General features: G+C 58.9%; 1 protein-coding gene across 2 annotated transcripts; it reads right to left on the reverse strand.

Moving 5' to 3' along the window:
• Positions 1-1640: 1640 nt before the first annotated feature.
• On the reverse strand, positions 1641-25628 carry Map2k3 (mitogen-activated protein kinase kinase 3). 2 transcript variants are annotated; one of them, XM_026408671.2, is made up of 12 exons: positions 25395-25628; positions 13663-13729; positions 13322-13370; positions 12396-12509; positions 12017-12136; positions 10741-10857; positions 10003-10054; positions 9468-9595; positions 8976-9053; positions 4236-4375; positions 3164-3209; positions 1641-2641 (listed from the first exon to the last, which is right to left on the reverse strand). In XM_026408671.2, exons 1-12 carry the CDS (start codon positions 25441-25443, stop codon positions 2558-2560), a joined length of 1044 nt encoding a protein of 347 aa, XP_026264456.1. In that variant the 5' UTR covers positions 25444-25628; the 3' UTR covers positions 1641-2557. The 2 variants fall into 2 exon arrangements, with proteins under 2 accessions (XP_026264456.1, XP_026264457.1); XM_026408672.2 differs by lacking the exon at positions 25395-25628 and adding an exon at positions 22011-22090.
• Between the last annotated feature and the right edge of the window lie 245 nt (positions 25629-25873).

A 25873-nucleotide genomic window follows, 5' to 3' on the forward strand; every position in this document is an offset into this window, starting at 1 on the left:
TCTGCCGCCTCCTGGCGGCGGCAGGAGAGGTGACTGGGGCCACGCCCCTGGGCTCCAGCGGCCCTGCACACCACGCGGGGAAGGACGCGCACACAGGCACACGCGCGCGCGCGTGCACAAACGCACCCGCACGCGGCCCAATCCGCGCGCGCGCCCCCACACGCAGGGCTGTGGGATTCGCTCGCTCCCTCCATTCATTCATCCTTTTGTGATTCATTCAACAAAGGCTGAGCCGAGGCTGGAGATGGCAGTTTTCTCGCGCAGGGGATAGAGTGGCAGGTTAAGATCTGCCCAGATAAAGCAGTCATTGGTTCACCTGGCTGGACCTGACTAAAGGGTGGCCCCAGAAGGCCTCCCAAGGAGTTGACATGGGAGACTTGAAGCCAGCCACAAGAAGACTGGGGGAGGGAATGTTCTAGGCAGACAGCACAGTGAATTTCAAGGCCTGAGAACCAGCGCTCACCATAGAACGATCCAGAGACTAAAGCTCTTGGAAACTGTTAAGTACAGTGCCAGGGAAGGGTTAATGGGCAGAGTCCTGTCCCAGAACTAAAGGCTAGAGATGAAGAATGGTGGATGGAGGCCCAGCCTTCACATCTGGCAGTGTGACGGCTAATTCTTCCAGGTCCCATCTGTGCCTGAACAGTCGTACTCTACTCTTTTGGCCTATAATTAGCCTGGGGATAAGCCTGTGACCCTTTCCCAGTGGATAAAAGCCACCCCTTAGGACTTCCAGTGGAGCGTTGGGCCCTTTTGCTGAGCTGGGAAGCACCACTGGATTCCGACAAGGGCAGTGTAAAACTGAGACAGGTGGACACAAGTCCTTCAGGACCTTAACAGAGCTCCTGGATCTAACTGTACCTGAAGCCTGACACATTCCTGATGACGTTGGGCAAATAACCTTCCTTCTGCTTAAACCTGATGGAAGAGAGTCCCATCTGCCCCAGTCCATGCATCAAGATTCGGAGCTGGACTGGACTCCAGCAAGGGGGCCTTCCCTGGGCTGTGTCAACACCACTTGGAGCCTTCTCCACAGTCCTGCTACATGTCCCTGAGCCTCCGTTTCTCCATTTTACAAGTTATGTGGCTTTGGGCAAATGACTGTGGCTCTTTGGACATGTTTTTTCATCACCAATGAGGCACCCGGGTCCAGGCCTGGGCAGTGTCCAGTCTCTCTGGCTGTCATTACACTTTGATGATAGTAAGACGGGCAGCCTCCACAGGGGACTGACTCTGTGTGTTCACTGCTCTGTCCCGCGGGGGTCTAGCACCTGGACAGTCACACACTGGAGTATCTTGTCCCAGCACTCTGGGAGCGTGTGTGTCTTCATATGGACGAGGGCCTGCCAAGTGTGGGGCCCCAGGGGGTCAGCAGGCCTCCCCTCCCCTAAATCGCAGAGTCCTGGCCCTGCCCTGGAGTAAGGGCCCCTTCCCAGACCCTCCCGGAGGAAGAGTAGGGCTTGCTGCGGCTGTCACACAGTTTCACACATTTTTGTCTCTTTTTTTTTTTTTTTTTTTAATTAAAACAGCAACCAGGTACCTGACCTGACCCATCAGGGGAAAAAACCCAGGATGGGCAGGACTTTGTTCAAAAAAATAGATATTTTCTTTCTTTTTTCTTTTTTTTTTTTTAAACACCAAAGCAAATCCATAGCTCCCATGGAGCCAGTCACTCTCGAAGAGAGTGAGGGGACAGCTCCCCCCCGGCACCCTCTGAGCAGAGACTCCCTGGCCTCCATCCTGAGCAGAGGCACGGGTCTCAGCTTGCTGGCACCTAGAGTATGGAAAAGAAGTGATCGGCTCCAGACCATGCAAGAAGAACAACAAACAAAAACAGCCAAACCCCACAAAGCAAAAGAAAACGTCCACAGAGGATAAATTAAAAAAAAAAAACAAAAACAGAAAGGTGGCCCCACACCACAAGCGGTGTCAGGCGAGAGCCAGGTGACCAGTGTGCCCCCCGAGACTGTCTCCAGTGCTGGGGTGAAGGCCCCGGGCGGCTCAAGGCATCTCCCTCATGGGAGTCTTGGAGGATTCACATGGCTCATCCCCCTACTCTGTCCTCCACACTAAGGCCAGGAGGGAGGAGGACTGGCCACCAATGGGCCAAAGGGTGCAAAGTCCATTCAGTTGAGAGATAAAAAATAGAGATATATACACAACATGGGTGGCATCCGGGGCTGGGCCGAGGCCATAGACTTGTCCACAGACCAGACGGGCTGCCTGCTCTTGTGAGGAGGAGCAGCGTCTGGCAGGGGATTTCCGGGCCCCTGCAAGTCCAGGGGCTCAGGGTGGAGACTTGAGGTCCTTACAGCAGCTGGGGCAGAGGCACTGGTAGGGGTCCACATGGGACCAGCTGGGAGCCCCCGCACGTCTAGTTCTTTGGCACTTGGGACAAATGGCTGGTTGCGGAACCAGTCTGGAGCAGCCCCCTTGATTCCTCCCAGGGCTCCCAGAGCCAGGATGGCAGTAGCTTATGGCTGTGGGCCAGCAGTGTCCCAGCAGAGAGGGGCTTTGGGGTGCTGGAGGCCAGAATCGGGTCCCCAGGTCCAGCCCGCTAGGAGTCTTCTCCCAGGATCTCCTTCACAAAGGCAGCAATGTCTGTCTTCTTGGTTTTGTGCAAGGTGAAGAAAGGATGCTCCTGATGGGTGACAGAGGACACAGTCACCCTTGGGGAACTGCCCGCTCCTTGGACCCAACCCACCGACCACTGAGCCTAAACCACTGAGCCCATGTGCTGCAAACGCCTGCTCACCCTTCTAGAACCTCTACCCCTGGGGACAGAACTCAGCCTCCCGCGGTGGCCCTCCCGCCCACACTAGCCTGCCTTTTTCCTATATGGGCCAGTCCTCTGCCCCTGCCTGGAGTGGCCTCTCCACCCTTCCTTCCCCCTGCAGCGAACGCTCATCCTTCCTTCCAGGTTCAGCTCAGATGGCGACTCCCCCAAGAATCTGGCTCTGTGACAGCACTGTCCTGCACCAGGGGCGGGCAGGGAGTTGGAGGGGCGAAGCCAGACAGGCAGGACCGAACGGCTGAGTGAGGCAGGAGCCATGCTGAGGAGCTGCCCCTCCGTGTGCCCAGGCTGCCACTCCATCCCCAGCCCCACCAGCCAACGGCTCAGCCCCAAAGAAGAGCAGAGCAGGTGCCTTCGACCCACACTCACCATCAGCTCCAAGTAGCTCATGCGCTCCGCGGGGTTCTTCCTCAGGCTAGAAGAGAAGAGGGTTGACAGACATCACAGAGGAACTGAGTCTAGCTAGACCAGCTGGCCCTTATATTGGGCAACAGGGGGTGCATGCTCCTGGGGCTCAGGAAAGAAGGGGCGAGACCATCTAAGGGGTCTGCCAAAATAGAGAGCGGAATCCATGGATGCAAACTAGGATTTTGTTTTGTTTTGTTTTGTTTTGGTCCCTGCAGGGATCCAGGGAATTTCCACGATACCCAACCCGAAAAGACTCTGCCTAACCATCCATCATACACTTGGTGATCTTAATCACAAGAGGAGGCTCCTGGGAAAAGAAAGGCCTCAATTTAAAAGGAGTCAAGCCAACTAATGATTCTTATCTGCTGGGCTCACCTGTTTTCAGTTTTTCCTATTTTCCAATTAAAGAAAAAAAAAGACGATGAATTTTACTCTGAGTATCTTTGCCCACAACACACAGATGTTCATTTGTTGTTCTCATCATTTTTTAAACTTCTAAATATTTTTAAGATCTTTTTTGGTTTGTTTTCATTTGGTTTTTTTGGGGTTTTTTTTTTTGTTGTTGTTGTTTGTTTGTTTTAGTTTATTTTTTTTTTTTTTTTGGTACCAGGGATTAAACCTAGGGGTACCTAACCACTGAGCAACATCCCCCGCCCTTTTTATTTTTTTTCTTTGGAGACAGGGTCTTGCTAAATTGCTGAGGCTGGCTTTGAGTTTGTGATCCTCCTGTCTCAGCCTCCTGGGATTACAGGTGTGCACCAACTGCACCAAGCTTAAATCTCTTTTGTAACCCAAGAATTCCTTAGACAAATTTACCCTTAAACGCCACATAGCTTTTTTTCCTCTTTAATTATTAATTTCTTGTTCTATTTAACCATGGTCAGAAAACAGGGTCTGTGTGACTTTGCCTTTTTTTCCGATTTCCTTTGTCAACCTGAACAGGATTCGTTTCTATAATGTTCCCAGGAGCCTTCCCTGATTTGGTTCCCAGGGGGTGGGGAGGCGGATTGGGCTCGGCAGGCCAGAGACTCACCACTGGGCAGTGAAGTCCACAAACTCGGGGGAGAAACGGTCAGCGGGGAGCTGGGGGGACGGCTCCTCCACCACCTGCTTCAGCTGCTGGAACGGGGTCCCCCAGGACTCGTAGGGGAATCGTAGGATGGCCATCTCAATCTGCGGTGGGGACAGCAGGGTCAGCAGGTCCCCCCGCCACCAGAGGAACACACACATTTCATCCAGAAGCAAAAAGGTGGGAGGGATCTGTGCGCCCTGGTGCAGTGCCCAGAGCCACAAGAGAGGCCGAGGGACTTCGGTCACTGATCCTCCCTGATACGTGTCAGGGCATCCGTGCCTAGCTCCTCCAGCAAACTCGGCTCACAGGGGAAAATCCAACCTGGACACGATGGGTTTCAACTACCACGGGCTTTTCCAAACCATCAGATTTTTGGAAGACTCCTTAGCAACCCGAGTTCTAGCTGATCTGTAAAAATTCTGAGGATCTGGAGGCCACGCTCACCTTCCAGTGAGGCAGCAACCAGCAAAACACCATAATTAGACCATTCCTCTGTCCCTGGGCCTCACAAGCCCTTCCCAACACAGATTCATGTGTCCGCTGCCATTCATTGGGGTTCTTGTTTTTACAGAGGGCCAACAGAAAATAAAAATAATCCGTACCCACCTCTCTCCCTGCAGCTGGAAGGAATGTGGGACTGGGGCAAAATGTGTCCAATGGGCTCGCTTTGCACAGCCCAGTGGGCCCCTCAGGAATGCAAATCTACAGCTCCTTCTCTACAGAGCCGGTCCCCCACTCAGGGCCGCTGCCTTCCCTCTCTGTCCCTTCACTCTTGCTCTGACCCCCTAGACAAGCAACTGGCCTAGAGTTACCCTTCCTGCCGGGCTGCACTTCTGTAGGTGGCTGGGGACCAACTGGTCTCTGACCCCACTTGGGCTCCTAGCCCCCTGCCCTGGCTTGCAGCAGGTGGGAAGTCATTGTGGAAGAGACTGGAGAGCCTACTACAAATTTGGGGTTCTGGTTTTGACTGCTAGGCTAAAAACACAAATCAGGTCACCCTGGGACCCTGCACGGTTCCAGCACAAGGCCCGTAATCACCATAATGAACAGAAGAAACCTCAGCTCCAACAAATGCCTGGTGTTGGCAGCTGGCTCCCAAACAGAGCACTAAATACTGTGCTGAGAAAGGGCCTCTCCATTAGGCCACAGGCCCCTTCTACCCAAGTCACAAATGTCCTCGGATGCAGTGGCAGTGGGGATGACCCTGTGTGCACGTGCCTGTCCTCCACAAACCCCACACAGACTCAGGGCACTTTTTCCTTAAATATTCACAGATTCCAGTGTGCAGAAGCCAGGCCCCTCTGTGAGCTGAAAGAGGAAGACCAGTGGCTACCACAGTCTACAGTCCGAAAAATGAAGACGTATACAAAGCCTTGACCTCATAATCCTCCTTCGAAAGACCTCAAGAAATGAAAACTAAAAACTGCCTTTGGCCCAAAGATGCAGGAGACAGTGTCACCTGCTGAAGTATGTAGAAAAAGCCTGTGTCTGTGACCAGCGGTCATTCCCCTACAGGCAGCAGGCAGGGAGGCCCCCGTGACACCCCAACCTGGTCAAGCACCTGGCCAATACTTCCTGAGTGTGCCCATGTCTGTCCAGCGTGATTCCCCTTTATGTGACATGGGGTGTGCAGGAGGTGGGCACAAGTGGATGTCCCAGAGAGCTCCTGATGCCACAGTCCACCTAGAGGGACGTTTCTCCCTGCCACACAGTGGCTCCCCGGGGAGACTGAGGATTTCCAGTGGAAACCAGGGAGATATCCTGCCTTAGGACCAGTAAATGGTTGTGGGGGTCTTTGGAAGAAATGCCTACAAGGGTTTATAACAATTCAGAGGAATGTAAACCAGAGGTAAAGTCAACTGAAGACGACCGAATTAAAAGTCTCGGGAGAGGGGTGTGTGTGTGTTGCTGGGGACAGAACCCAGGGCCTCATGCACGAGGGGCCAACACTCTACCACTGAGTTACATCCCCAGTCCTCATTTTTTTTTTTAAAAAAAAAGAAGGCACAGAAAATTCTAGAAGGAAATGTACAACACTAGCAGTTGGCGGTGGGGAAAGAGTACTGTCATCCTTACCCCCTTTTCCGGTTTTTCATTCTGGGTTTCTATTACTTTGGAAACTTGTGGAAGATGAACCTACCCCGTCCCGGGGCAGCTCGTCTCCAGAGTGGCCGCCCCACTTCTCCCTGGGGACTGGCACCCTCCCATCGGGCAGAGAGCTTGTTCCCTCACCTGAAGCCTAGGCTGGCCTCACAGCTCCTCTGACCAATGTGAGGAGGCAGAGAAAGGCCCAGCACTGGCCCCTCAGGAGCCAGCTACCATGAAAGAATCCCAACTACAGGCAGCCAGGCTGGGCGGAAGCCACGGAGAGCAGCCACAGCGAGGAGCCCGCATGGACCTTCCAGCCCAGCCAGCCAGCGCCGGTGTAGCAGAGCTGCCTGACAGAGGCTGGCCCGGTCACCCGAAAGACCAAGTGACCGAACCAGCCCCACCTGGAAGGGGTGGGTGGAGGCTGGAGGTGAGGCTGTATGAAAAACGCTCCGTGAATCTGGGGTTGGTGAGCACGTGGGTGGAGGTGCTCGGAGGTGGCCTGCCACTTCACACGCTGGCCCTGAGGGGACCTCTCCCACCTGGCTTTTCCTTGGTGAGTTGTGTCCTTTATGATGAACCAGCAAACACAGTAAGGTCTTTTTCCCTTGGCACTGGGAATTGAACTCAGAGGCTCTTAACACTGAGCTACGTCTCTTGTCCTATCTATTTATTTATTTACTTTGGTGCTGAGGATTGAACCCAGGGGAGCTTCACCACGGAGCCACACTCTCAGCCCTTTTTTAAAATATTTTATTTAGAGACAGGGTCTCACCGAGTTGCCCAGTGCCTTGCTAAGTTGCTGAGGCTGGCTTTGAACTCACAATCCTCCTGCCTCAGCCTCCTAAGCTTCTGGGATTACGGGCATGCGCCATCATACCCAGCCCCTTTTTTATTTTTTTATGTAGAGACAGGGTCTTGGCTAAGTGGCTGAGGGCCTTGTTAAACTGCCAAGGCTGGTCTTGAACGTGCGATCCTCCTGCCTCAGCTTCCTGAGTTGCTGGGATTACAGGTGGGCACCACCACACCTGGCCAACAGCAAAGCCTTTCCCTGAGTTCCGTGAACTGATCTGGCAAATGATCACAGCTCAGAAGAGGGGTATGGGGGGGGCTGGGGTTGTAGCTCAGAGGTAGAGCGCTCACCTAGCACGTGCGAGGCCCTGGGTTCGATCCTCGGCACCACATAAAAATAAATAAATAAAATACAAGTATTGTGTCAATTGAACTAAAAAATAAATATTAAAAGAAGAAGAGGGGTATGGGAATCCCCGGGTAACAGCAGGTGGGTCAGCGGTAGTCTAACTGCCAGTCTGGTGGGACGGAGCTCTGAGCTCGTGGGGTCTGCATGAACGTCAGGTAGATACTGTCAGAGAATCGAACTACAGGTGACCTGTCGGGGGTCTAGAGAATCCTGGAGGGCACACGCCAACCCATCTCCACACCCAAGATGGAGCTGACTGATTCTTACTGTCCCCTGCCCCCAGCAAACAACTAGCCAAAGAGGCGAGGGCCGCCAGAAACTTACTTGGGCCACGTTCTCTCAGAAAGGGAGGGTGTTGACCCCAGGCTATGCTGCATCAGTCCCGATGGCTAGGATGGCGAGAAGGGACCAAAGGCCACTCTAGCTGGCCACACCAGCTGGACCAACCCAAACACACCAGAGCCACTGTGACGGCGACACTCTTCCCCAGGTCCTGGTCTCCTGCACATCCACCCAGAACAGCGGGGGTGCAGCCTAGTCATCTTCCTATCCCTCCAATACGTTCTCCATGTGGGCATCACGGTGAGCCTTCCCCTCCCCGGCCCCCAGTGATGGAGGTGGAACCCACGAGGGCCCTCCACCCCTGAGCTACTTCCCCACTCCTCTTTTTACTTTTGAGAAGGGTCTCGCCAACTTGCAATCCTCCCAAGTTGCTGGGATTTGCAGGAACACAGCGCCACACCCAGCCACGGTGAGCCCTCTAATGCAGCCTGACTGCAAACTATAAATGAATAAGCTTGACCTTCCCGCTCCCTGGTGAAGGGCTGGCATTCTAGAAGGAACAAGAGGCTCGTCCCTACATCTAGAGCTCAGAGGCACCCCACCCCAAGCTTAGTCCTGAAGGGTGGGACAGCTGCCCCCCGTCACCAGAGCCCAGGGTCCTTTCGGTCTTCCCAGGCTCAGGATCCAGATGCCTCACCAGCCCCACACTCGCGAGCCCAGTGAGCAGCACCGGGACCCCACAGGAGACACAAATATCTGCAACGACTTTTGCCATCTTGCTTTGGAGATGATTTGCCCAGCAAGAGCTCTCTTGGGGATCAGGCGGGATTTCCCACCGTGCACCAGGAGTTCTGCGGGCCAGTCCAGGGGGGCTGACATCACATCACAGAACACGGAGGGCATTCGTGATGGGTGAACCCAGACATCAGGGAGTGGACAGTGTCCTTCCTAGACAGGAGTTTTGCGTGGCACATTTTCTTCCTCGATTCTGAAGCCAACACTCTTTTCTACGACCTAAACGATGTGACAGACCCGCGCCCCCCCCCCCAATAATTCATGGCCCCAGGCCCAGCCCCAACCCAGCCGCCCGCACCTGACCGGCAAGAGCTGGACCCAGCCCCAGGCCCTACCATGGTGATGCCGAGACTCCAAACGTCGGACTTGACGTTGTAGCCCTTCTGGTTGAGCTCGGGGTTGATTCTCTCAGGCTGTGAAGGGGATCAGAGAGATATGGCTGCCCAGGCCACGGGGACCACCCAACACGCCCTTCAGTTAGGTCTCGCCTCCCCGACCCCAAAACTGAGTGGGCATTGTGTCCCGCCTGTCCCTCTGACAGAGGAGGAAACTGAGGCCACAAAGAGTCAGGGTCTAACCCCTGCCTCACAGCCAACCCCCGCTGCAGCGAGGGCCAGAGGGGAGCCATCTTACTGACTGTCCACGAGGACGGGGCAGGACAGCCGAGACCACACAACTCACCCAGGTAGAGCGACCTGGGGTGCAGGGAGCGACGTGGGTAAAGAGGGTGCGCTCTGTGGCAGGGGAGACCCTGTCCTGATGGATGAGGCAGCTCCCCTCCGCCAGCCCTGTCCTCCCCCAGCCTGGGGCGGGCCGGCCTCACTCACGGCCATGTAGGGCTTGCAGCCAGCGTCCATCGTCTTAGCCACCGAGTCCACCAAGTAGCCGCTGATGCCAAAGTCACACATCTTCACGTGGCCCTCCTTGTTGATGAGGACGTTGGACGGCTTCACATCTGCCCAGTGGGGGACACACCGTTCTCAGCCCTCGTCTGCCCACGGCCTCTCCTGGCTCCCATGGTGTGACCCAGTGGGCAGCCGCGTGTACCAGGGCCCCAAGGATCAGGCAAGGGAACTGAGGCGGCCAGAGGTGCCATCCCAGGTCCCAGCCACCGCTGAGGGAGGAACCCTCAGGTGTGGACTGGATTCAGACGCAAGGCCTGGGCATTTCACGTGTGTAAACTGTACGTCAAAACCAGAACCAGCCAGCCTGGCTAGGACAAGAGTGGGTCCAGTTCTTGCTCCAAACACCAGCAGACACGAGAGGAAGTGGTAAAGGCAGGCTGGACCCCACGGGACCCCATCATGATCTACTCCCCCCCTCGGTCTGCTCGGCCTCGGGCTGCAGGGTGGGGACACTGACCTCTGTGGATCACAGACAGCTTGCTGTGCAGGTGCTCCAGGGCCCGCACGATCTGCATGGGGATAAGAGGGGGACAGACGGGACGGCTGTGATTCCAGGCTGCCTCCACCATGACACACCCACCGCCACAGGGGACACAGCCCTGTTCACGCAGGCGCCTGCCCACAGCCCAACATGGGCCCCAGCTATCTCGGGGCAGGCATGAGGCTCCTGCCCTCCTCCCACTCACCAACGCCGACACGAACCGCCAAAGACCCCTGCAGATCCAAGCTGCATCTCCCAAGGAGCCACCACCATGGCCTACCAGGCTCCCCGGCCCCTCTCCCTCCCCTGGCAGAGCCATCTCCCTGGGGGATGGTGGTGGGGGGTGGGTGGGGGGAGCCTGAGGCCTGGGCACATTTTAAATATTTCCAGATGCTGCCAGGATCGAGAGCCACAGGTATTCCTGATCCCATTTCCCTTTTTCCCTTGGCTGCTGGGATGCCCAAGCCCAGAGTCGCTGCCTTCTTATAGGAATGCGGAGACTCAAAAAGCAAACGCTTTCTTCCAGCTTAGCTTATAACCCTGTGAGCTGCCTCAAGGCCCGGGTGCCTCCTCAGTAAGGCAGAACTAGTCCAGGTGAAGGCGATGGGCCTCCAAGGGGCAATCCCTCTACTCAAGAGAGTCATCACTGTGTGCCTGACAGGCAGGGTCTGGGCCTCTGCTCTGGATCCGGCCCACCAGGCCCGGGACACTTACAGACACGGCGATCTCCCCCAGAATGTCCTCTGGAATGGTCATGTTTTTCTCTAGCACCTTCCGGTAGAACTTGTCTAGGGACGTGTCCATCAGCTCCATGCAGATCCACACGTCTCCCTGCAGGAGAGACACCAGACATGAGCAGAGCCATTGAGAAAGCCCGTGCCTGGCCGACCGCAGGCCCCTCTCACCTTCCCGGGCCCCTCTCACACAGACAGCCTACTGAGTGCCAGCCCCGGTCTCCACCTGAGACGGGACGGCGGGGACAGAAGGGACACGGGCCCACCCACCAGCCCTCGGCTGTTCCTGCAGCAGCTCCTGGCCCCTCCCATCCTGCCGATTGATTTCTCTCGCCTCTCCCTCTCCTCTTCCCTCGGCCCCCCGGCCCTGCCAGTCCACACGCCCACCTCCATCTACGGGCTCTGTTGCCTGGGCCTCCTGCACCTGACCCCTGACTCCATGGCATGTCCAGGGAAGAGGAATGACCTCACGAGGCTGATGGTAGGACGTGGAGCTCCCTTGTGCCAACTCTGCCCCTGCCTGCCATGACCTCGTCCCCCCTCCCGGCACACCCTGCATCCCCTTCCAACCCCAGGGCCTCCCTGTCTGCTGAGGCCTGGTTCCAAGAAGGATGAGTAGTGGGGAAAGCTCGGCTCCCCGCTGGGATGCAGGAGTGGGGACAGAGCCACTGGACAGTGTCACAAAGATGGCAAGACACCACTACGACGCCCTCCCGTCCAAAGCAGCTCCCGTTCTCCCTCCTCAATTACGTCAGCACCTCACTCCTGGCTCAGGCCGACGGCTCCAACCATCCAGCTCCATGGGTCCTGCATCCCGGCCTCCCCCTCATCTCCCCTCCTCCCGGCTCATAACCCGGAGTCCAACCCACAAGCCCACCGGCCCCTGGATGGACTCTACCTGCCTCGGGCCCGCAGCTCCCCAGGCACCGTCGCCAGGAAGGCAGATGGCAACCCAGACAAACCGCAGTGCTCACCGAGTGCCAGCCTACGCCCTAGCCACACTGCTGGACCTTCATGACCACACGGTCGCTAGCCTCAAGGAAACCAAGGCACAGGGCAGTGAGGTCACAGCTCGAGAGCAAGGGAGATGGGCGGTCTGGCTCTAGGGCCGGAGACCTCAGGTGGACAGGGAGGGACTGGGTTTGGCTCCCCCAGGTCTCCCCGAGTCCCCAGCACCTGCACACAGGAGGGGACTGAGTGATGGTGGGTCCCTGGCCAAGAGATGAGCTGGTGGCAGGGAACGTCCCCTCGCCCACCTCTCTGAAGAGGGCCCCATAGAAGGTGACGGTGTAGAAGCAGTCGACTGTCCGCATGTTGATGTCCAGGTCCATGAGCAGCCGCTTCTGCTCCTGTGAGTTCACGGTGGCCCGGATCCGCTGCAGGGGGAGAGCCATGGTTCAGGGGCCACGGGGGCAGAGGCACCCCTTACCCTTTCCACGCGGCCAGGAGTTCCGGGGGCCCACAGCCTGGTCCACCCTACAGAGCTCTACCTCATCGCTGGTCACGGTGAGGGGCAAGCCATAGAGCAGGAAGCCACCCTGAAGGCTCAGTCCCCCCGAGGTGGTCCCCAGCCACCTTCAGGCCAGGTACCCCCCCCCGGCAGGGCAGGCTGGGGCAGAACGGGGCCCTGCTCACCTTCACTGCCATGATGGTACCACTCTGGGCATGCCGCACCTTCTCCACCACCCCGTAGGCTCCACGGCCCAGCTCTGAGATGGTCACTAGGTCATCAGCCTCCACTTCGAAGTTCTTGGGGGAACACAAAAGACATGGGATTGGTGGGGTTGGTCCTTATCCCTCACTCAGCGAAAAGAGAACATGACAAGTTACTCAGATCTCCCTGATGGGTGGCCTGGGGCAGGTCACTTGACCAGTCCGAGCCTCCTACTGGCCTCTACTGAACAGATGAAGCACTGAGGTCCATGTGTCCCACACTCCACCCTGGTAGACGGGTCATTCTCCCAACTTCTATTCACCAGCACTTACTACGTACCAGGCCCCGATTTTAGATCCAGGGACTCAGAACAAACCAAAGACCTGACCCTCCCAAGGGTCCCCTCTGCTGGGAGACACCCCCCCACACACACAGGAATGAGCCAGCAGATGAGCAGGACACTGGAGGGCGAGACACTGGGAGGCAAGACCAGCCCAGCGGAGAGGGCTGTGTGCCGGGGCCGCCTGGCACGTGCTGTCAGCACCGCCCGGTCAGAGCCAGGCTTCTCAGTGGCTGGTGTCCTCCTCTGGGACCGGAAGTGCACAGGGTACAGACTCCAGGGTCTGGCCCGGAGACCTGGGAGGCCCAGCCATCTGTGTCGACAGGCTGTTCGCAGGTGATGCCGGGGTGGAGGGCTCCCCGCCCTCCGTCTGAGGTCAAAGAGCAATGTTGCTCTGAGCTCCCCGCCACCTCCCAAGGATGCAATGATCCCTATTCTAGAAGGAAGGTCAGGAAGCAGGTGGCCCAGATCCACAGGGAGCCAGGTGCCCAGGTGTCTGCCACCAGAGGCCCCGCACAGCCCGTGCGGCCCCTTATCAGATGAAGTCGGGGTCCCGCCAGCACCTACTCTGTCTCCAATGGTAATGAAGGTCCGGGAGTCCAGGTTCCGGGGGGGTCTGTGGAGAGAGCCGACTCTGTGAGCATGGGGAGAACCAGAGAGTTCTCCAAGAGGAGGAAAAGGCAGGTGGCCTGGCCTTTGGAGATGACGCTAGTGACTTCCTTTCATCAGTTGCTAGATATCCACTAGGGGCTGGGCATAGGTCATGGGGCGGGGGACATCGATAGCAATGCTGATGAGCCCACAGCTGCCCACCTGGCCAGGTGCTACCCAGCCCGGCTCCCTGCTGGCTCCGCCCACTGCCCCCCCCCTCAGACCCGGAGCAGGGTGAGCCAGGGTGGTCAACTCACGTGGGGTTGGGCACAGCGGGCTTCGTCATACAGGATATCCGCAAGTCCTTCCTTCTCTTGGATTTTCCTAAAAGGAAGAAAAGGTGAGATGCCTGGTCACTCCATCCATCGATGTTCTCCCCCTGCGCTGGACGAAACGGGGGACAGAGATAACTCAGGTGCTGCCCGTCTCAGACGGAGTTGCCCACTGTAGTCGGTGCCATCAGGGGGACAAGGCTCCGTCTATGGCCCCGGCCGAGAAGGAAGGGAGCAGCACCCAGCACCGGAATGGGGCTCCCTGATAGAGCCCGAGCCCCACCCTACCCTCCTAGAAGCTATGCCGCCGCCATGACCCTCACCATCAGAGCCGCCTGACCCCACTGTCCACCTGGGAGGCCACACATGGTCCCTTATTCGGCTGGGGGATGGGGATGGAGAGGAGGCTTGGGCAGCCCAGCCGGGGACAGAGCCTGGGTGATCCGGGCCAGGGCTGACCGGCTGAGGTTTTGCCAGGCTCCAGCCCTCCTGACCCTGCACAGGACCCAGGCCTTGAGCCTCTGTCATGGGCTTTGAACTGGGTCTCTTAAAAAGAAAGAAATTCACATGTTGAAATCTTAACCCCGGGACCTTGGAATGTGGCCTTATTTGGAGATGAGTCCTTTACAGAGGTAATTAAAGGAAAAGGAGGTCACCAGGGTGGGCCCCGATCCCTTCTGACGGGTGTCCTTATAAAAGGGGGAAACTGGGACATCGGGGAAAGGCAGCAGGGAAGGGGAGGTGGAGGGGAGACACAGAGGGGAGACGGCCACCAACGAGCCGAGGAGAGGCCTGGTGGATCTCTCCCCTGCAGCCTGAGGAGGAGCCAGCCCAGCCTCCACCTCCCTGCAGCCCGGATGGTGAGAGAGAAGGCACAGCCGCCCAGTCCAGGGTGCTTCCCTGCCGTCTCCCGCACGGCTCCCCCTCCAACCTTGGCGCAGGCGTGGGAGGCAGGAGGCCAGCCCAGCTCCATCGGGGCCGGGGCCGGCTCCACTCCCGTCTCCTCTCCCATCCCCGATGTCCCCCCAGGGGGTCACTCTGTGCAGACAGCCACCTCAGAGAGCTGGGGCAGGTGCAGGCTGGGGAGTCCTGGGTGGGGACAGCAGGCCCCGGGCTGAGGCCTGGTGGGCAGCACAGGCATCCCCGCCCAGGGCTCTCCCCCCAGGTCCAAAGGGCCACACCTGGGCTCAACTCCCACCTGCTGGCCTGGACCCCCCTGCCTCTCGGAACCTCAGCCTGTCCCCTCTGCAGCAGGGGCACTGACCCCAGAAAGGCCTCTGACAGGGAGAGACAAAGACCCCGACCTGCAGCCCAGATGGGCAGGGACTTCCTTCCGCCTCCCAGGACCCCACTGCTCCGATTGGGAGACTGAGGCCCGGCACGTGTGGCCAGGGCTGCTGGCTCCCCGGCCTGGTGTTTCCTGGAACATGGTGCTGTCCACGTGCCTCGGCTTCCCACCCAGGAGGTGAGGGCACTAGACAGGGTGAGCTCTGGGCAGTGGGGCTGGGGGTCCTCCGGAGCCCTCCCACCACCGTGAAGCTCCTGCCTTCGCTGCCCTTCCCAAGGCCACCTGACAGGCCCTCACCCCTCCTCCCCAGGCAGGCCAATCCCGGGGACAGGCAAGAGGGCCCTGTGTCCACACCTGCCCGGCACGGGGCTGGCACTCAAGAAGGATCTACATTTATGGAGGGGCAGGGCACGACTGGGCCGGCGCACACGGGGGCACTCCCGAGTCTGCCCTTTGAACACGGCACAGCCGTCATCTGATCAGCAGCGACAGCAAGGACCCGGGAAGCTGGGGAGCTGCCAGCTGTTCCCAGGAGCCCTGAGGTCAGGCTGCAGTTTCCTGAGCAGAGAAGTAACTTGCCCAGAGCACCAAGGATCTCCTGGGTGGCAGAGCTCGGCCGCGGAGCAGAGACGTGCCAGCCACAGGCCTGCCCCTCGGAAGAGCTTCTGCCCACTTCTCTGCCCACCCACTGGCCCTTTGTGTCCTCACGTACCACCCCATAAGCCATGGCCACTGAGGCCTGGGAAATGCCCAAGGCCCTGCCACCACCTGCCAAGGAGACCCTTGTCCCTTAAGCCACCTCTGAGCCATGTTCGGATCCAGTCTCAACCATGCCACAGAGACAGGTGGGTGGAGCCCAGCTGGGAGCGACACAGGAGCTGGCTGATTGGCCGACTCCCAGAGGCCAGGCCCAACTGCCCAGTGGCCCTGACGCACCTCCGTGGAGAGGCAGGCCTAGGCTCTCATGCTCTGCAGGAAACAACCCAGGGTCTCCCCAGGTCTGGCACAGTCTACATGACAAGGAAAAAACAGAGAAAAAAAACCAAGGCGTGTGGGACCACCAGCTCCTGAGAGAGAGACCCTCTCCCCTGCCTCTGGATCAAAGTCACCGTCTGGGCTCCGGGGGATGATCCGGGCAGGGGCTGAGGGTCACACTGCAGCAGCTGGAAGGTGGCCGACAGAGCAAATCTTTGCAGCTAGTGGTGACCCCGAGACACGGACTCGGAACCTCAGGAACCTTATCCGCAAAACAGAATATGGCAGAAATGCCACCCGCCCACCCTGCGCGGAAGTTGGGGGACCCTGTGGGTGCGAGGGGTCACAGGATGGCCAGGCCTCAGTTTCCCCATCCGTCAAGGGCACGTCCGCACCAGTGGCTGGGCTGCGTGGTGAGGCCACGGTCCCCCCCCCCCGCCCCCGGGGCTGGCAGCACACAGCCTGGCCTTGCCACCTGCCCCGAAGGCATCAAGGCCTGCGTCAGGAGTGACCTGGGCTCCACAGGGCACCGCACCAGCTGTCGGAGTGGGCGAGGCCACCACGGAGACAGCCCAGAAACAGGCCTCAGGCCACCCGTGGATGCCACTCTCTGCTACCGACGTCAGGGCCGGGCCAGATGGCCAGGCAGCCCGGGGCTACCCAGGTGTGGCTCAAGGTAGCGACCGTCACCACAACAAACAGAGGCTCCGGGGCTGCCAGGGCCATCCACAACAAGCCCGCCGGCATCCAGCTCGCAGGGCCCTGGTGCAGGCGAGCCCAGTGCCAGGCGGCCGGCCGCGTGTCCTCAGGTCACTCTGGACCCACGGCAGCCCCTAGGCAGGAAGTCAGGCTGGGTGGAAGTCCGAGAACGGTCTGAAGTCACCACCCCGCTGCCACAAAGGTACCGACAAAACTCCTGCCCTGTCCCCTCCATCCACCCCTCACTCGCTGCGAGCACACCATGCCTCGAGGAAGACACCTCCTTTCCCACCTCAGGGCCTTTGCCTACGCCATTCCCCCTGTCTAGAATGCCTTTCCCTGCAACGCGATCCAAGCTGGGACCCGGCCCTGCCAGTCACCTATTCAGAGGCCCCCCTGACCGCCCCAGCAGAGCTCCTTCCTATGGGGTCAGGAACCGATGTGGCTGCTGAGACGTAGGTGGCCAGAGGCCCCATCCCCACCCAACTCAGCTGGCTACCCCCATCCCACAGGGTTGTAGAGAGACCTCGACAGACTGACCCACAGCTGCACAGAGGGAAGAGCCTCACCTCAAGAGCTGATGTTCATTAGCTGCCATGAACCAAAGCCTGAGCTGAGCACCTGACGCTCTCCCTAGTGCCCCCGATGCTCTCAGAGAAGCCCCCCAAGAGCTTTTGGGAGCCAAAACTGCCAAGCATCCACAGGGAGCAAGGACAGACCTGATAGGTGCTCCTTTGTCCCCAAGGTCCCAGAGACCCTGTCCTGGGGCTTTGCAGAGAAATCTGGGGCCTGAAGGAAGAGTGCTTCTTTGACTGAGCACCTACTACATGCCACTCCCAGGCCCGCCCCACCCAGCCTCACAGCCACTCCACGCCACCAGCTCTGTCTGTGCTCCTGCTTCACAGTGAGAAACAAGGAGGGCTGTCAGGGAGCCGCTTCAGGGCGTGCTCCGACCTCCCACTGCCCAGCCACATGTGGACACCTGGCCAGGCTCCAGCCCCCCAGGGCCCTGGGTACCTCCCCACCCTTCACCTCACTTTCCACTCTGCAGAGCGCAGGCTGGGGGTTCCCATGGCCCATCTTACAGCATCCACCCTCCTCCACACCCAGGTCCACCCCCACCCCCCGGAATCCTGCTCCAACCTGGGCACGTGCGGCAGTGTCTGAGGACACTCTCGGCCACCCCGGCAGGGGGAAGGTAAGACTGGCGTCCAGCAAGGCAGAGGACAGGGATGCTGCTCAACAGCCCACATCACACACACAAGCCCTACCGCGGCCAAGGGATTCTCTAGTCGAAGATGTGCACAGTGTTGAGGGGGGAAAACCACGAAAACAAGAACCACCGAGGCTTAGAGGAAGCGGAGGGGGTGGCAGGGGATGACCAGGAGCCCAAAGAAGCCGGGCCCAGGAACAGGGAGCACAAAGGGTTGTCGGCAGGCAAAGAGGAGAGGCTGGCGGGCCACAGGCAGGTCCTCTCACCCAGCAGGGGGACCAGACAGCTGACCTCACAGAGATCAACATGAGAAATGGTCATCTCCTTCCCCCACCAGACCTCACTGGGCTGGACCCTGCATCCCCAAGGATACCAAAACATCTATTCTGCCAGGCAAGGTGGTGCACACCTGTAATCCTAGTAATTCGGGAGGCTGATGCAGGAGGACTGCAAGTCTGAGGCCAGCCTCAGCAATTCAGCAAGACCTCGTCTCAAAAAAAAAAAAAAAAAAAAAGAACTGGAGGTATAGCTCAATGGTAAAGCACCACCTGAGTTTAATCTCCTGTTTAAAAAAAAAAAAAATCCCTCACTCTAACTTCCACTGACATTTTAGTAAGCACCAACCACACACTGTCATTCACGGAGTGCCAGCAATGTTCCTCACGTACCTCCTGATCATGCCCAAACTCCTGCATGGACATCCAAGGCCCTTCACAGCCCTGTTCCAGAGAGCCTGGTCTGTCAGTCCACACCTGCTGATCACACACTCCTCAGGACAAGCATCTAAAGCTACTAACATGAGCCCAGCCATGCAGGCGAAGAGCCGTTGATACAGCCGCTCAGGCTGAGCACTGCACCATCTGCACTGCTTCTCACCTGAGCCCCTCTCAGCCACCCTGTGAGGCAGGAACTAATATGACCTCCATCTGGCAGATGAAGAAACTGAGGCCAGGGGTTTATGAAATCAAAAGCCTGGCAGCCCGTCTCCCCGACACGGTAAGCACCGACAGCCAAAGAGCAGTTTGTGGAAGACAGGAAAGAAATGCAAGAAACGTTCTTCTCATTCCTTTGAGATTTCTGTGCACAGCTTCAGCTACTAAGCGTAAGGAATTTCAATAAAATCAATAAGAAAGAAAGGGGCCTGGTCAAGTCTGGGTCCTGGTGCTGATGGAGTCTGGGCTCCGAGTCCTGGCCATCTGAAGGGGACAGCTGGGCTCACCTGGCATGACCGGGGCACCGAGCAGCAGGCTGCTCAGAACTGCAGTCAGTGTCTCCGAGACTCAGCTGATGTGACACACCAACCAGGGCAGCAACCCAGCCAGGCCTGAGCCCCTGCCTTCCCCGGACCACGACTGAGCAGCCACGTCATCTGCCCCAAACCACTCTGGCAGAGGCCCAGTGACCAGGAGTGGTACCAGGAAACCTGGCTACGGGGACACCAAGAACAAGTCAAACTCCCTCTCTGAGCCTGTTTCCCGCCCCTGGGTGTGGGTGCGCCATGACCGTGACCTCCAAGAGAGGGCCAGCCAGGGTAAAAGGTTGTTAGGATAAGTCCCTGCTCCCAAGGCGGACCTCTGTGACTCTGGGCAAGTCAGTCCCCAACCCCAGGCCTCAACTGACTCCTTCATAAAATGGGGGTGACAACAACAGGACACATTACTGAGGAACCACGAGGGCTAAGTGAGACCGTGCACGTAAAAAGCCTGCACAAACAGCTCCGATCAGTGGTCACTCTGACCTGGAGCCCTGTGCACAATGGGCCCCGTGCACCAGGCCTCAAGAGGCCGTGACTGGAAATGGGGGCTTCCACGTGAGAGGGGCCCTCCCTCTAGCTCCAGCTCACCTGGGGGGGGATGAGATCAGCCAGGCCAGCCCCAGGGCAGCCCCACGCTGCCCCTTCTGCAGAATGACTAAGCAAAGGCACCTCGTCTTGACCGGTGTCCTCTTGGCTTTTATTGTCACCATCGCTACAGAGCAAAATCAGTGCATGGGGGAAAGGTGTTCTTGGTTGGAAAAAAAACACTCAACGTGGCTCAAATGCAAATCCAGCACTGACCAGCCACCACGGTGTCCCTGGATAGGACAGGTCGCATGGCTTCTCACCGTCGGCAGCAGTCCTGCTGCGGGGTGGCTGCTCCTCATCCCTTTCACTCAGAAGAGGAAACAGGCTGGGGAGGTCACGGGGAGGTCGGGGCAGGGCCAGGCCAAGGACCAGCCCTGCTGTGTTGCTGCAGGTGAGTGGGGCTGGGGAGGCCATGCCTGCAGAAGCCTACTTGCTCTGAGGGCCACCAGAAGGCCCAGTCGCAGACAAGGACGAGGAGCGGGTGGGCATCCCGGGTTCTGTGCCAGGGCTGTCCTGACAGGCCTCCGTCACACCATCAACAGGGTGCCAGCCACGCTCCTTGCTCCCCACCAGCTTCTGCCCCCCAACTCTTGCCCTGACCCCCAAGGCCCTTCTCAGCCCTGCCCCATGGAGCGTGCCTGTCGCTTCACACCTGGACTGGGGACGTGGCTCAGTGGTAAAGTTCCACTGGATTCGATCCCCAGTATTAAAAAAAAAAAATTTCAACTTTTAAAAATAACAAAGAAAAGTAAACAATGATTAACATAAAAGCTAGACAGCTATGGAGGGAGAGGGAAGGGAAACAGAAGGCACAGGGGTGGGGATCCGGGTCGAGCTGGATTTCTTTAGCTGGGTATGATGTACACAGAATTCATCCGACTCTCTTTTTTTTTTTTTAAATACAGAGGTGCATTCTTTGTGTCCTTTTGGTATCTGTGGATACATTTACAATTTAAAAAAAAAAAAAAAAAAGCTGCTGGGACCAAACATCATAAGGAGGGTCACAGAGCAGGGGACAGGCCTGACCACGGGCCCATTCATGGCAGGAGGGTCTGGCCAAGCCACCCAGGGCAGGGGACTGGTGGACAGAGGGGCAGCTGGACGCAGCCTTCACAGAGAAGCCAGGGCCGGACGTGGGACACCAGCTTAGCTGTGACATCCCAGAGAGGAATCCACGGGGAAGGGGGAGTGTGATGGGGACTGGGGACTGGGGACCTGTCCGTACCTGGGACTGAGGGCGGGGACCTAAGGACCCTCCCTGGACTCGAGGGGACCTAGATCTGGTGTCTGAATCTCAGAGGGGCCCAGCAGCTGGCTGAAATCTCCTTTGCAGGGGCAAACCTGCAAAAAGACTCAGTCACCCACTTCTCTGGTCCCCACCTGCTCGTCCCAACTCCAGCTTGGGGACCAGAGGGTATGAGGCACACAGAATTCATCCGGCTCTTATTTTTCAAGAAGTCCTGAAGCCTGATACGTCATGGCCAGCAGTAAAGTCCATCCTGCAGGGACGCCTCGTGTCCCTGAGCCCCTAAGTGCAGAAGCAGAAGCCCCCCACCCCACCCCACCCCACCCCCGCCGCGTCCTGTTGATTCACTCGACAATGAACAGTAGTCACAACCATCACACTTATCAAACAGATGCCATTTTGCCAGACAGACAGTATCTCTGATCTTCAACCACCACCCTGCCAGGGACGGGTGTTTACCCAGTTTAGACACTGAGGGTCACAGAGGGCATGTCCCTGGCCGAGGAGGCAGGACAGGAAGCTGGCCAGTCAGGATTAGAACCCGGTCCCACTCCAGCAGACGGAGGCTCCACCCCCACCACCCCTTCCTGCCTCTCTGAGGAAGGCCGTCCTGCCGTGACCACGACCTGACACTTGGCCACGGTGGAGAGAGGCTGCTGCATCTACACAGGCAGGGGGTCCCCGGGCCCATTCTGCAGGGGAGGAAACTGAGGCTTGTCCTCTGAAAGAGGGCCCACGCACGTCCAAGAAACTGAAATCACTGACTTGAGTGCAGAAAATACACCAGACGTGACTTGTCTAATGTCACCTCGCAAAAGGGACCCAGCTCGGGACCTGAGCCCAGGCAGGCGGGCTCCAGATCCGAGTTCCCGACCTCCCCACAGCTGTCCCGGGCCAGCTCAGGCAGACCCACCCGGCCAGCCCGGCTGACCCTGTACCGCCTCTGCTGTCCCTGAGCTCCGGGCTGCACATCTGAGCCCAGGGAGTCTCTCGGGCCAAGGGCAGTAAACATCCACTGTCACCTGTTCCCGCTCAGTGAGCAAGAGGAAGCAGAGCCCCGTTTGCCTACCAGAGGAAGTTTCTGGATGGGACAGAGGGCCAAACCAAGGGGTCCTGGCCCAGCGCCCAAAGTCCAGGCCAGGCCACCTCCTGCACCTCAGCCCAGGGCCAGGTGCTGCCCATGGGCCGGGCACACAGGCCTCTCCTCCCCGGCCAGGCCCAGCATCACCACCCTGTGTGCTGCAGGCAGCCACTGGCTGGCATGCCCAGGGTGAGTCAGCACCACCGGGCGCTGCTGACTCACCCACCGGAAGCCCAGCTGCCCCAGCCCTCTCCCCACAGGCCCACGGAGAACTTTGCTCCCTTCGGGCCCTGAGCCACGGGCTGGCTGATAGAGAGTTTCCTGTGCGTCACACCAGGGGTGGGGGAAGTCCCAGAGGTGCCACCCTCCAGTCTTTCCGACAGCCGGGGAAGGAGGGGGGACCGAAACCACAGAAGTCAGGGCCAGGCCAGGCCAGGCCAGCACAAGGCTCCCTACAGCCTGGCCGGGCAGCCAGGAACTGTGCACCCACCCAGCCACACCACACCATGTCCAGGGGGCGGCACTCCCAGGGTGGCAGGAGGCAGAGGGAGGCCCTGCTGGGAACAGCAACACCACACACGTGGGGTCCCCCCCAGGACCAAGGTGGCTACAGACTTGGGTCATGCTGACCACACGTGTCCTGCACGCCAGCCCCAGCCCCCGGCTGCCCTTGGCCTCTGACGCCAGCCAGAGATGGCATGGGGGAGCCAGCAGGGCTACAGGACCTACAGAGAACTCTCCAGGCTCCTGGCACAGAGACAGGGCAGGTGCCTGCTGCCAGGCAGGAAGCCCAAAGGCAGGGCACCCAGAAGGTCCGGCCCCAGCCACGCCCTCCTGGTTTGAATTCCTCTGAGGAGGTGGAGAAGAGCTCTGTGCTGGGCCCAGTGCCCGGGATGGGGAGGGCAGGGGTGAGGACCCCTGCTCTGTGCATTCAGTGGAGTCAGTCCCCTGTGAGGTCTTGGTTTGACATCTGTCAAACGGGTCAGGCTGCAGTGTGTCAGCTTGGACAAGCAGCACACAGGACAGGCAGCCTCCAGGTCTGCCTCAGTCCATCCTCCAGGTCTGGCCTGGCCTCCAGGAGATGCTCAGTGGACATGGGGGTGTCCCACAGCTTAGTCAAGCTGGAGGCATAGGAATGGGACCTAGGGAAGTGCTGGAGAGACCCCTGTCAAGACACATAGTCCTGTGGAGCCCCAACTCCATGTGTCACCGTGATGCACCCTACCGAGGTACTTAGTGCCTCTGAGCCTCAGTTTCCTTATCTGTAAGCAGGGTTGTGACGAATCAATGACACCCACACATGGCACTGGAAAAAGCTTGTTAAGTAGCAGCTCTTGGCATTTGGGGGTGAAGGGAGATCACAGTTCCCCCACCGCATCCTTCTCAAGACTCCTGGGTTTGGTCTCTGACAGCCATGCAATCCACAAATCATCCTGCTGGAGATTCACCCCGGCTCTCTGCAGAGGTCCAGTGAGAGCAAGGTCAATCCTCAAGTCACACAGCACATGGGGGTCCAACAATGTCCCCCTACAGCGTTGTCCACCCATGACTCCATTCACAATCCCGCAACTGCCTGGGAGAGCTGAAATGCCTCCCAAAACAAAGAATGCTTCCGACTCCTTCCCATGCTCTCCCAAGCAGCGGAGAAGCGTCTGATTTCCCGGTTCCCAAGATCCACGAGATCTGCACGGGGCGAGCTTCTCCCCAGCCACCTCCCCCGGCGAGTGCCTCCGGAGTTACTCACAGCAGTTGGGCAATGGTCAGGGATCCGGCCTCCCACTTATGTAAGACGTAATTACCCTGCCCACCCAGCTCCAGCCCACAGCCACCGCAGCCAGCCGCCAGCTGCAGGGGCCAGGAAGGGCCCACACCCTCCCCAGGACCCCACTGGCTCCAGAGGTCTGGGCCCCTCCAGAGAGAAGGAGGAAAGGAGACAACCCCTGAGGGCCTCCGAGTGCTTCTGTGACCTTCCTCCTGCTGCCTCTGCAGCTGCAAAACAGAGGCAAGGCCCGGACCCCACGTGGCTGAGGCTCTGCAGGAGGAGACACGGTCATAACAAGATGTGCAGCAGCTAGCCCTTCCTGAGCACCTATTATGTGCCACACATTGCACCATGCGGAGCTCTTCACCAGCTCACCACCACGGCTGCTCTGGTGCATTCCCAATCTCACATCATTGACTCTTGAGGTCCAATTTACAGGTAAGGACACTGAGGCTCAGAGAGACATTGAGGGGCTTGCCAAGGGGAGGCAGCAGCAGGTTCAGCGAGCTGAGAGTCAGCCCATTCACGACAGACATGTCCGGTTTGGAACCCTCTCACACAGCCCAGCCTACTGAGACTCAGACATGCCAAAAACATCCTTTCCTCTTCCTGAAAAAAAATCCCCCTTTTGCTCTCTCCAAGTCTCGTCCTTCCCCCACCACGTGATAAATCCTGCTGCTGCTGCTGCTGCTGCTGCTGCTGCTGCTACTGCCACAGCCACCACAGCCACCTCACAAAAATTTCCAGGAAGGCCAGTTCCTTGGAGAAGAAAAGAGCAAGCCCCCTCGCACGGCCAGCACACTGGCCTGGCAGCCAGCCCAGGTCCCAGGCAGCAGGGACAGGCTGAAGACACCAAGATACAGGAGCTGGTGAGCTCCCCAAGTGCACAGAGAAGCTGCAACTCAAGTCGAGGACGAGCCCCACAGAGAAGGGGCTGTGCTAGGGTAGGGAGGGAAGGGAGGCCAAGAGATGTTCTGGGGAGACCAGGGCTGCAGGATGGGGGGGTGCAGGGCAGCCAGAGATGGGGTGAATGTCGGGCCTCCAGAGATGGAGAGAGATGGGGGAGGGGAGGACAGGGCCTTCTGAACAAGGGTGTAGTCGGGACACCTGTGTTGGAGACACAGCGAGGTGTCCCCCGCCACCCCAAACAGGAATACCTTTGGAGCCCGGACGGAGACTAGAGTTCCATCCCATCCTGGACACAGCGCCACAGTCCAGTGAGGCTGGCAGACAGAGGACCCAGGTGGGGATCAGGGTGAATCCCACCTGGGGACAGTTTAATTTCTACCCAGGCTGCACCCCTAAGGCCTCCATGAGGAAGTCAGGGTGAGGTTCCTGACCTGGAATGGGGTGTGCAAGAACAAATTCCTAGCTCCGGTACAGCCGGGGAGATCTCAGGGCCTGGGTGCAGTCCCAAGGCCTAACCTGGGGATCCAGGTGAGGTTCCAGGCTGGCACAGAGACCTCAGCCCGAGCAGGGAGGGTTCCTAAGCAGGAATGTGGCTGCCAGGACCCGGCACGGGGATGGGACAGGCTCCCACAGAGGTCGGGGGTTCCCACGACTGGGCTGGGGCGCGGGGTCCAGGTCGCTGTCCCGGCGGGCGCGCCTACCTTTGGACTGAGGCATGCTGGCGGGCTGGCTCGGGGCAGGCGACTCCATGCTGGCAGACGGGTCCCGGGCAACGGCGACTAATCGAGAGGACAGCGGCGGGCTTCACCGGGGCCAAGCGCACTCATGGCTGCGGGCGGGCGGCCCCCGGGCGCGACCGAGGAGCAGAGGCGGTAGCAGCGGCTGCAAGTAAACGTCTGGCGACGGGCGGTGCCACAGTCAGACTGGGCAGCGCCGCTGGGGCCTCGGCCGGACGGCGCCGACTCAGGTCCCGCCCCCTCTCGCCGATTGGCCCAGCCGTCTCCAGGGCCCGGCCCCTGCCTATCAAACGCCGTCCTGGTCCTGCCCGTCAAGCACAGACCACGCCCACCGGGAGCCCAGGATCCGACCCTGCCCACCGGGGTCTGTCAAGCCCGCCTGCCCCTCGGCCAACCCCAGCTCGGTCCAGCTCCGCCCCTCCCCGGCGGGAGCCTGCACCTTC

This window comes from Urocitellus parryii, chromosome 7, assembly GCF_045843805.1.
Source record: "Urocitellus parryii isolate mUroPar1 chromosome 7, mUroPar1.hap1, whole genome shotgun sequence".
In the NCBI taxonomy this organism is placed as follows: Eukaryota; Metazoa; Chordata; class Mammalia; order Rodentia; family Sciuridae; genus Urocitellus; species Urocitellus parryii.